Raw genomic sequence first — 11,694 nt, 5'->3', positions numbered from 1 at the left:
GGGGAGAGGAGAAGAGAGGAGAGGAGGGGAGGAGGGAGAGGTGAGGAGAGGAGAGGATGGGGGGGAGAGGAGGGGATAGGAGAAGAGAGGAAGGGAGAGGAAAGGAGAGGAGGGGAGGGGGATGAGAGGAGGGGAGAGGAGATAAGAGGGGAGGAGTGGAGAGGGGATGAGAGGAGATGAGAGGAGGGGAGGAGGGGAGAGGAGAGGGGAGAGGAGGTGAGGGGAGAAGGGGAGGGGAGAGGCGAGGAGAGAGGAGAGGAGGAGGGGAGAGGAGAGGGGAGAGGCAAGGAGAGAGGAGAGGAGAGGAGGAGAGGAGGGGAGAGGAGAGGAGAGGAGAGGAGAGGAGGAGGGGAGAGGAGAGGAGAGGAGAGGAGAGGAGGAGGGGAGAGGAGAGGAGAGGAGGAGGGGAGAGGAGGGGAGGGGAGGAGAGGAGGAGGGGAGAGGAGGGGAGGGGAGAGGAGAGGAGAGGAGGGGAGAGGAAAGAGGAGAGGAGAGGAAGAGAGAGGAGAGGAGAGGCAAGGAGAGAGGAGAGGAGAGGAGAGGAGGAGAGGAGGGGAGAGGAGAGGAGAGGAGAGGAGGAGGGGAGGGGAGGGGAGAGGAGAGGAGAGGAGAGGAGAGGAGAGGAGAGGAGAGGAGAGGAGAGGAGGGGAGAGGAGAGGAGAGGAGAGGAGGGGAGGAGGGGAGAGGAGGGGAGTGGAAGGGAGAGAAGAGAGGAAAACAAGTGGTATGAATCTTCACAGCTCAGAATATCTTGTTTTATGAGAAAACATTGCCGCTGCTTAGATTTAGATGTCTTTTCCTCAATTAATTGTGGATGTGTTTATGTTCAAACCTCTGTCCATGTGTGCATCTGTCATCTGCAGGTGTTTATATGTGTGTGTTTGTTGTGGGAAGAGACAGAATGAAAGAGAGGGAGGAAAATGAAGTGAAGAGAGAGAGAGAGAAAGAGAAAGAGAGAAAGAGAGAGGGAGAGACGCTGACTGACTTACGGTAAAAGAAAGGGATAAACTCAACGGTGAGCGGAGCTGCCTTGTACTTCTGTCTGCTCCTCTCGACTGTACCCAGCTGCTCCCTGGGAAAGACACACACACACACACACACACACACACACACACACACACACACACACACACACAGACATGACATAAGCGTGACAACACGCTCACACAACACAACACTTTTCAAATTGTCTGGTTTTTGTTGCTTTGATGCCACAAATGGAAACCCAAGAAAGAAAGCGTCAGTGAATCCTGGTTTGACTTGATCTCATTAGAATCACTTCAATTGATTTCAAATGAAGGCTAATTGGCTTGCTGGAGGATTTGGAAGGTGATTAGCTGAATGTGCACTTAAATTACTAATGAGTTGCCTTTCGCTTATTAGTATTTTGCACACAGGTTGTGATCTATTAAAGTCAAATGTCTAAGATTGTGACGTGGCACCTTCTGTTGTTTTCCCATTGTTTTTTTAACGTTTGCTTTTATTGGTTTTGAGACATTATTTTGTACTCGCAGGGTGATTGACTGTGTTTTTGATACAAGGACCGACAGCACGTCACAGACCAAGATTAATTTGAAATGTTTATTGAGGCTGTAAAAAGGTTTGCTGAGGTTTGTCATACATGTAAACATTAAAGCACAAGCACACCTTATTGAGCCTTTCTACAAGAGAACACTTTGGCCAGGCTAATCATCTCTCTAGCTAGAGCAAAAATATATGAAGGTACTTTGTGCTATTGTGTATATACATAACAGAGTGGAAATGCCAGCACAAGCATGGCCTGAAATAAGCAGCAGACCAAGACGCCATATTGATATGACAACCTTAGACATGGCATATGATCTATCCTCCTGAGACATGAAGGACAGCAGGGAACAGTTGAAACTGGTTAGCTGGTTAGCTGGTTAGCTGGTTAGCTGGTTAGCACCGCCGCCTCCCCTCTACCTAGACACCTCTTCCCAAAGACATGATCTATACATGATCCAGCGGCTTGCTAGCAGGAGAGAGATGTGTGATGCAGAACATAGGGCCATATGATTATCATATGATGTGTGATGCAGAACATAGGGCAGAACATGATTATCGCAATGCAGGAAAAAACGGACGGAATCATGGAATTTAGTAATAAAAATTGAATCAACTGTAAAACATGGAATATTGTAGAATTTTCCATAATTTGACTGAAATTGATAAGAGTAGGCCTAATGATCAAAATCAAAAGTAGACCCGATTATTGTAGTAACCAAAATAAGTTCATAATTGTAAAATAGGCCTAGAGAAATAAAATTCCGTTTTGGATTGGGGTGTTTTGCGTAGGACCCCAACGTCACCTCACAACTTGAGAAACATGTTGAAGAGATGTCTGAGAGAGCCAAGTCATAAAAAAAATTAAAACATATTGATCCTAACCCCTACATTAAAATTAAATGGGGAAAAAAAATCAAACGGATTTCATATGGCCCTAGATAAGCTACAGATAAGACAATTTATTCTATTGTTCAAAAGTCATGCTAAGCTAGTTAGCTGCAGAGTGTTGTTACCCGCAGGTTCGATGCCTCCAGTTGCGGTAAGGGTCATAGAGGCTCTCGCAGAAGGCCAGCGCGTGTCGGACAAACTCCTCGGCCTGGCTCTGATCCACCATCTCCTTCTCCTTGGTCTTACTCTTCAGCTACAACACAACACAACACACCACACGGACACACCATTTACAATTCAACTAGAGTGCATACTCAGCCAACCTTTCTACAAAGTCTTGTGGCATTACATGAATCAGTTGGGAAGTTAGGCACATTTTTGTGATTTCCACACTGCCTTTTGGCTAGTGGGCGTGGAAAGTTAACCAGTTCTTAAATTTCTACAAAGTTTCGTGGTGTTACATGACTACGTTTGGAAGTTAAGCGTCTTTTTGTGATTGGCCATGCCCGTTGTCACGCCCCCTTTTGGCCAGTGGGTGTGGAACGTTAATAACTTCTAAGTTGACCCATGACCTATTTTTCCACAAAGTTTCGTGCAAATCCGGTCATAACATTCTGAGATATCCTGCCGACAAACAGACTGACAAACAAACGGGGGGGGGGGGGGGAACATGACCTCCTGGCCAACTCCATTGGTGGAGGTAATTCAATTTGCAGCGGACATTAAAATGGGCATTTATTTGTCCCTTGCCCAAATGCAGATTGCAGCAGACATCACTTCCTCATTTGCATCCTTTATAACTGATAGTAAGCATGTTGTCTTTCTTGTTGTCCATTGACTTGATAGTCACGTTTAGACAAGTACAGTACAGTATGTTTCTATCTGAGCTGCCTGCCAGTTGTACCATTTGAACGTGCTTCCTGGGTGAATGTGCACAGTTTCTGTTTCCCTCGTCACTACTGTACGCATGAACTGGAGACACATTGGATTTACATTTGACAGTCATCTCCTCCACAGCTAGCTTGCACAGTCTGATCTGAAATGTGTCTTGAGTGCATTCATACCTTGATTTTATGAGTTTTTATTCTACCTCATTACAATCTGATTACGCAAGAGTCATGTGAGTGCCAGGTGTAATGGGGTTCACAGATGGCACAGAGAAACTGGCAGGACTATACATGCTGTCAATTGGCAACACTAACAGTATCACCTGTATGACTTAAAGGGGAAGGAAATAGTTGGTTATTTATTTGTCCTACAGGATTTTTATTTGAGTCTACTTCTGTAAATCTATCAGCTTCCCATTCATAAAGATACATATTATTATACGTGTGTGTGTGTGTGTGTGTGTGTGTGTGTGTGTGTGTGTGTGTGGTGTGTGTGTGTGTAAATGTTTTTTTTTGTTTTTTTTTAGATAATGTGCCTTTTTTGCACAGCCATTGTATAAATCATGACAATAATCGGGCAACACATACAGTAGGAAGGTGGGGGTCAGAGAAAAGGGGAGGAGCCAGACCTGCTGAATGTAGAGGGTTGTCATGTTGATGACATGATTGATGTAGGAGCAGGTGCCAATCTCCTCCACATTGGACAGGTTCCTGGTGGAAAAAGCGCATACGTACACACACGCACGCACACACACACACACACACACACACACACACACACACACACACACACACCCATGCACACGCAGGTGTGCACACACACACACACACACACACACACACACACACACATACATACATACAGGACAGAAGCAGAAACATGTTAGTTAGCTTACCGATCATTTGCCTTGCATTATGCATTCATAAGACACTACTCCTCTGCAATATATCGATATTATATTGATAGTAGGCATCTCACGTGCTACGCACGCTCGATTCTTAGGCTCGCCCGCTGCTTTTCCTGGTTTTAAAAGCTGCATTACAGTAAAGTGATGTACTTTTCTGAACTTACCAGACTGTTCTAACTGTTCTATTATTTGCCTTTAGTGGGTAAAGGCAAATAATTTGTCATTATATCCACATTACTGATGATTATTTATCATAAATTCTCATTGTGTAAATATTTTGTGAAAGCACCAATAATCAGGGAAGGAAACCCTGTCTTTGCATTTTATTTTGATCACAGTCTTGTTTTTTTGTTTTTTTATAAAAGTGCTTGTGACATCTCACATGTGGCTTTGACTTCCAATTCAACTTCTTAGAAAATACCAAGATATACAGTATATTGTGTATTGTCATTCAGACTAAAAATACAGAGATATGATTTTTGGTCCATATCGCCCAGCCCTAGTTAGTGAGTGAGTGAGTGAGTGAGTGAGCGAGCGAGCGAATGTGTGTGTGTGTGTGTGTGTGTGTGTGTGTGTGTGTGGCTGTGTGTGTGTGTGTGTGCGTGTACGTGCATGCATGTGTGACTTCCTGACCTGCATGTGAGGATGAGGAACTTGAGCAGCAGCAGTGCCAGGCTCTGCTGCTCGGGCTCCAGGCCATCAGAGGCCTTGGTGACGCACTGCAGCAGCTGGTGCCTCAGGACCTGCAGGATGTTGTCTGGGAGCAGGGTCAGCACCGGGGGAACCTCCTCCGGCCTGCACAGCACACACACACACACACACACACACACACACACACACACACACACACACACACACACACACACACACACACACACACACACACACACACACACACACACACACACACACACACACAAGGAGACAGACGCAGGTTAGGTAGGAGTCCCCCATTAGAAAGGAAAAGTGGCTGTGTGTATGAAAACCTCTATTCCTCATGACATGACCACAAGTGTGGTTTCTCAGGTGGATGCATGTCTGGGTTAGGGATGCAGCAATTATAGATTTTGATGGTACGATTATAGTCAGAGGAAAAATCATGGTTTCTTAATTATTATGCATGAATTTAGTTCACAACACTACAGATCATTCACGCCCATGTTCTTATGTGTTTACAATAAATTAACGCTACTCTTAGTAGATTGGTTTCCCATACACCCTAGGGCGTGATTACACATACACTGGAGAGCTCTTAACAACATAAGCGTAGAAATACAGTGTGTCGAATATTCAGGAGTAGCACACTTGGAGTGCAGATGAATACAGCTTAACAACCGTGTCCTCTCTGAAGTGCATACAGCTGTGCGCGTGTGCGCACACACAGACACACACACACACACACACACACACACACACACACACACACACACACACACACACACAGTGACCTCGAGGCTTGGTAGATTACATGCTCCATCAGTTATTCAGCAAGATGCTTATCATTGAAGCAACGCCGCAGTGTCCACAAGGGCAAGTACCCTGAAGGACGACACGCTGCTCAGTCCAATACGCACACACGCACGCACACACACACACACACACACACACACACACACACACACACACACAAACACAAACACAAACACACACACACACACACACACACACACACACACACACACACACACACTTGCCTGATGATTGCTTGCATGTATTACTAGGAAGAACAATGTGTGTGTGTGTGTGTGTGTGTGTGTGTGTGTGTGTGTGTGTGTGTGTGTGTGTGTGTGTGTGTGTGTGTGTGTGTGTGTGTGTGTCTGTGTGTGTGTGCGTGCGTGTGTGTTGCACTGCCCATGAGAGAATGGAGTCAGGCCAAATGGGTGCGATGTGTATCGGTGGGAAAGCGGTACAGATGTGGCAGCTGCAGAGGGAAGGAGGGAAATGGACAGAAGACAGATAGAGAAGAAAAGCAAAAAGACAGGGGGGGGGGGGGGGGTGATGGAGTGAGGACGAGGGTGATACAATCAGAAAGATGGAGAGAGAGAGAGTGAGAGAAAGGGGCAAGAAAAATAAGATGAGGAGGGAGGGAGGAAGGAAATTACCATACAGGAGACACCTGAAAAGCTGAGCCAGAGACCTTTCCACACCACACCACTCCAGGCTCCGCCAATAATAAGAAACAGTACTCTTCCGGTCTCCTAAATGGGCGTGGTCATCTGCTAGTGATTGGCTGTCTGTCAGTGGTATTACACTTTATAGAGGGAATGCACGTGACGTCACGGACGCAACAGTCAGTGCGGGTACGCCCACTCAGCTGCAGTGAGTGTCAAAACGTCTAAACAAGCCAGGTGGCGCCGCCGGGTCACGGTGTTTAGCGTTCAGCTTCCGCGAGAAAACAACGAAAATGGTAAAGTGCTGTTGTGCCATTGACTGTAAAAATAGATTCAACAAGGCGTCGGAGGTATCTTTTTACAGGCTGCCGAAAGCTAATGAAACGGTCCCGGTCTTCTCTGCAGCTATCCAGGGTTTCAATGAGGGCTCATTCATTCTCTGGCTGTGTTCTACCTGCACAGATATAACGTTACATGAGTGATAGTGTTCACTCTGAACAAAGCTAGGGACAGCGTATGCTATATTTTTCTTAATAAAAGTTGTAATAAAATAAATATGTACCTCTCCACATACAACCAGAATATCCATTGCTGTCCTCGTTACTTTAATGTCGCCAACAAATCCAGCCTTGAAGTACGACCACGCTACGTCCAGGCTCTTGTATGCTTTCATGCTTTGGTTTGTGTATTTCCCCGGCGTCGATATTAAGTACATATAAATGTCAGGAAACCCTATTCCTGGCCACATGTCTACGTCCATGGACCACTGGTTCTTTGGCAAGCTGTAAGGGTCACATTCGAGTCCAACTGCCTTTATTTTAAGCAGATAATCGTTTATATTAGCCGTGGTTTCGCTACTACCCCTGGCAGAAGCCACGTTTGTTTTGGAAATTTGACACTCAGTGCTGCTCAGTCCGGCTGAGGGGGCGTGTTCGGGAGGGGGCGTGGTGTCGGTGCATTCCCTCTATTGGCTGACCAGTCTCCTAAGTGGGTGTGGCCGTGGTGGCCGTGGCCGTGGTGAGACCTCCGTGGCACAGATATAGGAAGTGACTGGGAGATGGAGTGTCTCGCTCCGATATTGACCGTCTCTGGCTGAGCTAATTGAGACCCAGCCCATTCATTGACTTGTGTCCTCTATAGTGGACATGATTCACTGGGCTTATATGCTAACATGCTGAAACCTGTTGCAGTGTGTAGAGGACATCCTGGGCTTTTCAGTGATATCACATTTGTCACTCACATCAGAGCGTGAGCGCTCTGGTCTGCACGGGAGCACGCGTCCGCTGTGGCCGTGCTATTTTTGGGTTGTGCTGTGGAGGGATGCACCGCGTGCGGTCGCGCAAATACTGTAGATGACGCAAACAAGCAAGGCTAGTCCTGCTGAATCCACCTTCAATGACCTCAAGTAGAATTGTGCTTTATTTATGGTTGAGTTGGGACATCTCTGCTGTAGTGTTAAAAAAACTGGGCAGTCAGATCCACCTGGATCACGTGCGTCCCTCCTATCATCTCCAGTCTTTTCTGTCACTCCCCTGTATATACATCCCATAGAGCAGAACAGCCTCAAAACCATGTCCCTTTGCTACTTTCTATCAGTGACTGATACAGTATAACAACCTATAGCCAGTTCATAAAAGCTTTTCCATTTGCTGTGCTAAACACCTTTTAGGTTTTTCTCCTGGGGAAAATCCTCTGCCGCACAGGAAGAGCAGTGTTCCGCCGCTCCGGTTTGTTTGGAATAACGGCACGTTCAAGACTGAAAAAATAATTGGTTCGGAACCTGAAAAGTTGGTTCTCAGCGGAACCAAAAAATAGTTGGTTTTTCCTTGGGAACCGTGACATCATCAGTGGGCGTGTCTCATTCTTGGTTGTGAAAACGAGCAGGAAGGAGAAGAAGGCAGTGACAACATGGAGAAAAATAATTTGCAGTGGTCTGCTGAGGAAACCAAATGTTTAGTGTTGATTTGGGAATCTACCGAATTGCAAGAAAAGCTAGAAAGCAGTACAAGAAAGAGCAAGTTGTATGCTGAACTTGCGGAAGAGATGGCCAAGGCATGGGTTCACTCGAACGCCAGACCAAATAATTAATAAACTTAAAAAACTGAAGAAGGACTACCAAATAATGTCCTCCCACTTTGGTTCCACTTAAACTGGTGTGAACGCGGGCTGGTTCGCCAGAAAGCACCAAGGTTCTGAGACTCCAGAACGGAACCAGAGCCAGAACCAGAACCGTGTCTGTCTGAAAGTGGTAAGAGTGGCTTTGGTTGGGAGCAATATGGACATCTGAAAGAAAGCTGCATCCTAAGCTATGGAATATCTGTTATACATCTCTCGCAAAAGTATAAATACCATGCTGGGGCTACTGTGCCATTTTAACATGAATGTAGAACAACTTAACCATTCCATTATGCTTGTAAACAACTGTATTAATTGATCTTAAAGTATGCCATGCGCAAACTTGAAAGTATGTTTAAAATCTTCAATCAATATTATTTTGCTGTTTTTTAACATTCTCTATGAGTGCTGCCATGTTAGTCTCTTAAATCAGATGCGTTGGCTCCCGCAATTTGCAATGCTCCCATCCCGACAACTACGTACTTCAATAGAGGGAAAAGTTGGGCAATCACCTGCCTGTGGAAGGCAGGATGTCCCAGCTTAAATAAGGCGGGACATCCACACATTTCCCCAATCACCTGCCTCGGTTATGTTTACATGTGTCGTGATTGGTCGAATACCATTGAACTTCCTTCCGGTCTGCCTCTGGCCAAATTTTAATGGGCAAACGTGTATGGAGCATTGTAAGATTGTGGAAGAGATAGTCTGTCTTGAGAGACTACTGCCATGTTGATTTGCATTTACATGACATCACAGAACTACATGTCAGGGAACTCGGGGCTCAGCGAAGAGTCCAGGGATTATGAGTTGGGGAGCCGCTGGTTCAAATGGATTTTTCCTATTTGGAAGTAGGAAGATTCCCAGTTCCCAGTTCTGGACACACTGTTTGATTGACAGGTGATCTGTGAGAAGTGCAGTTTGCTGAAATTCTAATTCTTTTTATTATGGTCACCGTTTGCTGCATATGTTACCTTGTAGGCGGCTTTTCGAAGTCCACATCCAGGCATCGCTCATAGGAGCCAATGAAGATCTCCAGCCAGAGTTTCAAATAGTCTGGATCCCTCTGGAAAACAAAGAGTCAAAGACAATGAGAGAGAGAGAGAGAGAGAGAGAGAGAGAGAGAGAGGGGTGGTGAGGGAGAAATAGAGAGAGATTATGGGTGGATGACAGAGAGAAAGAAGGGTGAAGACAGAGGGAGAGAATATGGTTAGCGTTCTTTACTGACAGATGCTGTCATGGTTAAAATGCATAAATGGCTGGCAGCTGACGGAGCTTGTCTGCAATCTGATGCCAGTTAGCTTGCGTGTGTGTGTGTGTGTGTGTGTGTGTGTGTGTGTGTGTGTGTGTGTGTGTGTGTGTGTGAGACACACACTGAAATGTTTGACTGAAATTAGAACAATGGCAAGTTAGCCCACAGACACAAGTTCCGCCTCTCCTTTTGTAGCCTCTCTCCCTCTGTTCCTCTGTAATTCAGAGTGTTTGTCGTATAGAGTTGATATCGAACGTTTGCCCTTCTAAAATAGTAAAATGTTCTAGTTTTTGTGGCCCTGAGGGCTTAAATGAAAACCAATTAAATCAGACTCCTTTTGACACTTTGAAAAAAGAAGAAGAAAGAAGCCACAAAGTAAAAATGGAAACAAATGAAATTGGAAAAATGTTTGAAGTGGTATCATTTAAGGCCTCAAGGCAAGGGAAACAAGAGCATTTGTAAGAGTGTGTGTATATGCAGGTAGTATAAATAGCTGCTACCACGGCATGTCAGCTATGCTATGACAAGGAGAGCTTCAGGTGTGAGTGTGCCTTGTCTGTTTGGGGCGTGGGGCGCTCAAACATGCACATGTCTGTTTGAACATGCACCTGTCTGTTTGGGGCGTGGGACGCTCAAACATGCACCTGTCTGTTTGGGGCGTGGGGCGCTCAAACATGCACCTGTCTGTTTGAACATGCACCTGTCTGTTTGGGGCGTGGGAGGCTCAAACATGCACCTGTCTGTTTGGGGCGTGGGGCGCTCAGACATGCACCTGTCTGTTTGGGGCGTGGGGCGCTCAGACATGCACCTGTCTGTTTGGGGCGTGGGGCGCTCAGACATGCACCTGTCTGTTTGGGGCGTGGGGCGCTCAAACTCAAACATGCACCTGTCTGTTTGGGGCGTGGGGCGCTCAGACATGCACCTGTCTGTTTGGGGCGTGGGACGCTCAAACATGCACCTGTCTGTTTGGGGCGTGGGACGCTCAGACATGCACCTGTCTGTTTGGGGCGTGGGACGCTCAGACATGCACCTGTCTGTTTGGGGCGTGGGACGCTCAGACATGCACCTGTCTGTTTGGGGCGTGGGACGCTCAGACATGCACCTGTCTGTTTGGGGCGTGGGACGCTCAGACATGCACCTGTCTGTTTGGGGTGTGGGATGCTCAGACATGCACCTGTCTCTTTGGGGCGTGGGACGCTCAGACATGCACCTGTCTGTTTGGGGCGTGGGACGCTCAAACATGCACCTGTCTGTTTGGGGCGTGGGGCGCTCAAACATGCACATGTCTGTTTGAACATGCACTTGTCTGTTTGGGGCGTGGGACGCTCAAACATGCACCTGTCTGTTTGGGGCGTGGGGCGCTCAAACATGCACATGTCTGTTTGAACATGCACCTGTCTGTTTGGGGCGTGGGACGCTCAAACATGCACCTGTCTGTTTGGGGCGTGGGGCGCTCAAACATGCACCTGTCTGTTTGAACATGCACCTGTCTGTTTGGGGCGTGGGACGCTCAAACATGCACCTGTCTGTTTGAACATGCACCTGTCTGTTTGGGGCGTGGGGCGCTCAAACATGCACATGTCTGTTTGAACATGCACCTGTCTGTTTGGGGCGTGGGACGCTCAAACATGCACCTGTCTGTTTGAACATGCACCTGTCTGTTTGGGGCGTGGGGCGCTAAAACATGCACCTGTCTGTTTGAACATGCACCTTTCTGTTTGGGGCGTGGGACGCTCAAACATGCACATGTCTGTTTGAACATGCACCTGTCTGTTTGGGGCGTGGGGCGCTCAAACATGCACATGTCTGTTTGAACATGCACCTGTCTGTTTGGGGCGTGGGGCGCTCAAACATGCACATGTCTGTTTGAACATGCACCTGTCTGTTTGGGGTGTGGGGCGCTCAGACATCTACCTGTCTGTTTGGGGCGTGGGAAGCTCAAACATGCACCTGTCTGTTTGGGGCGTGGGACGCTCAAACATGCACCTGTCGGGAGTGGAAACAGGACG

The 11,694-nt window shown here is 47.0% G+C and overlaps 1 protein-coding gene across 1 annotated transcript in view; it reads right to left on the bottom strand.

Annotated features, from left to right (window-relative positions):
* Positions 1-11,694, bottom strand: part of nbeal1 (neurobeachin-like 1) — an 84,595-nt gene that overhangs the window by 54,144 nt on the left and 18,757 nt on the right. The window contains exons 2-6 of the mRNA XM_083633823.1: positions 9,408-9,499; positions 4,844-5,005; positions 3,932-4,013; positions 2,541-2,668; positions 990-1,072 (exon numbers count right to left, since the gene is read on the bottom strand). Coding sequence (XP_083489949.1) covers positions 990-1,072; positions 2,541-2,668; positions 3,932-4,013; positions 4,844-5,005; positions 9,408-9,499 — 547 coding nt within the window. The remainder of the gene's footprint in view (positions 1-989; positions 1,073-2,540; positions 2,669-3,931; positions 4,014-4,843; positions 5,006-9,407; positions 9,500-11,694) is intronic.

Source organism: Poromitra crassiceps, assembly GCF_964638095.1.
Source record: "Poromitra crassiceps genome assembly, chromosome: 3".
Classification (NCBI taxonomy): domain Eukaryota; kingdom Metazoa; phylum Chordata; class Actinopteri; order Beryciformes; family Melamphaidae; genus Poromitra; species Poromitra crassiceps.
This window is presented reverse-complemented; position numbering and strand designations above follow the sequence as displayed.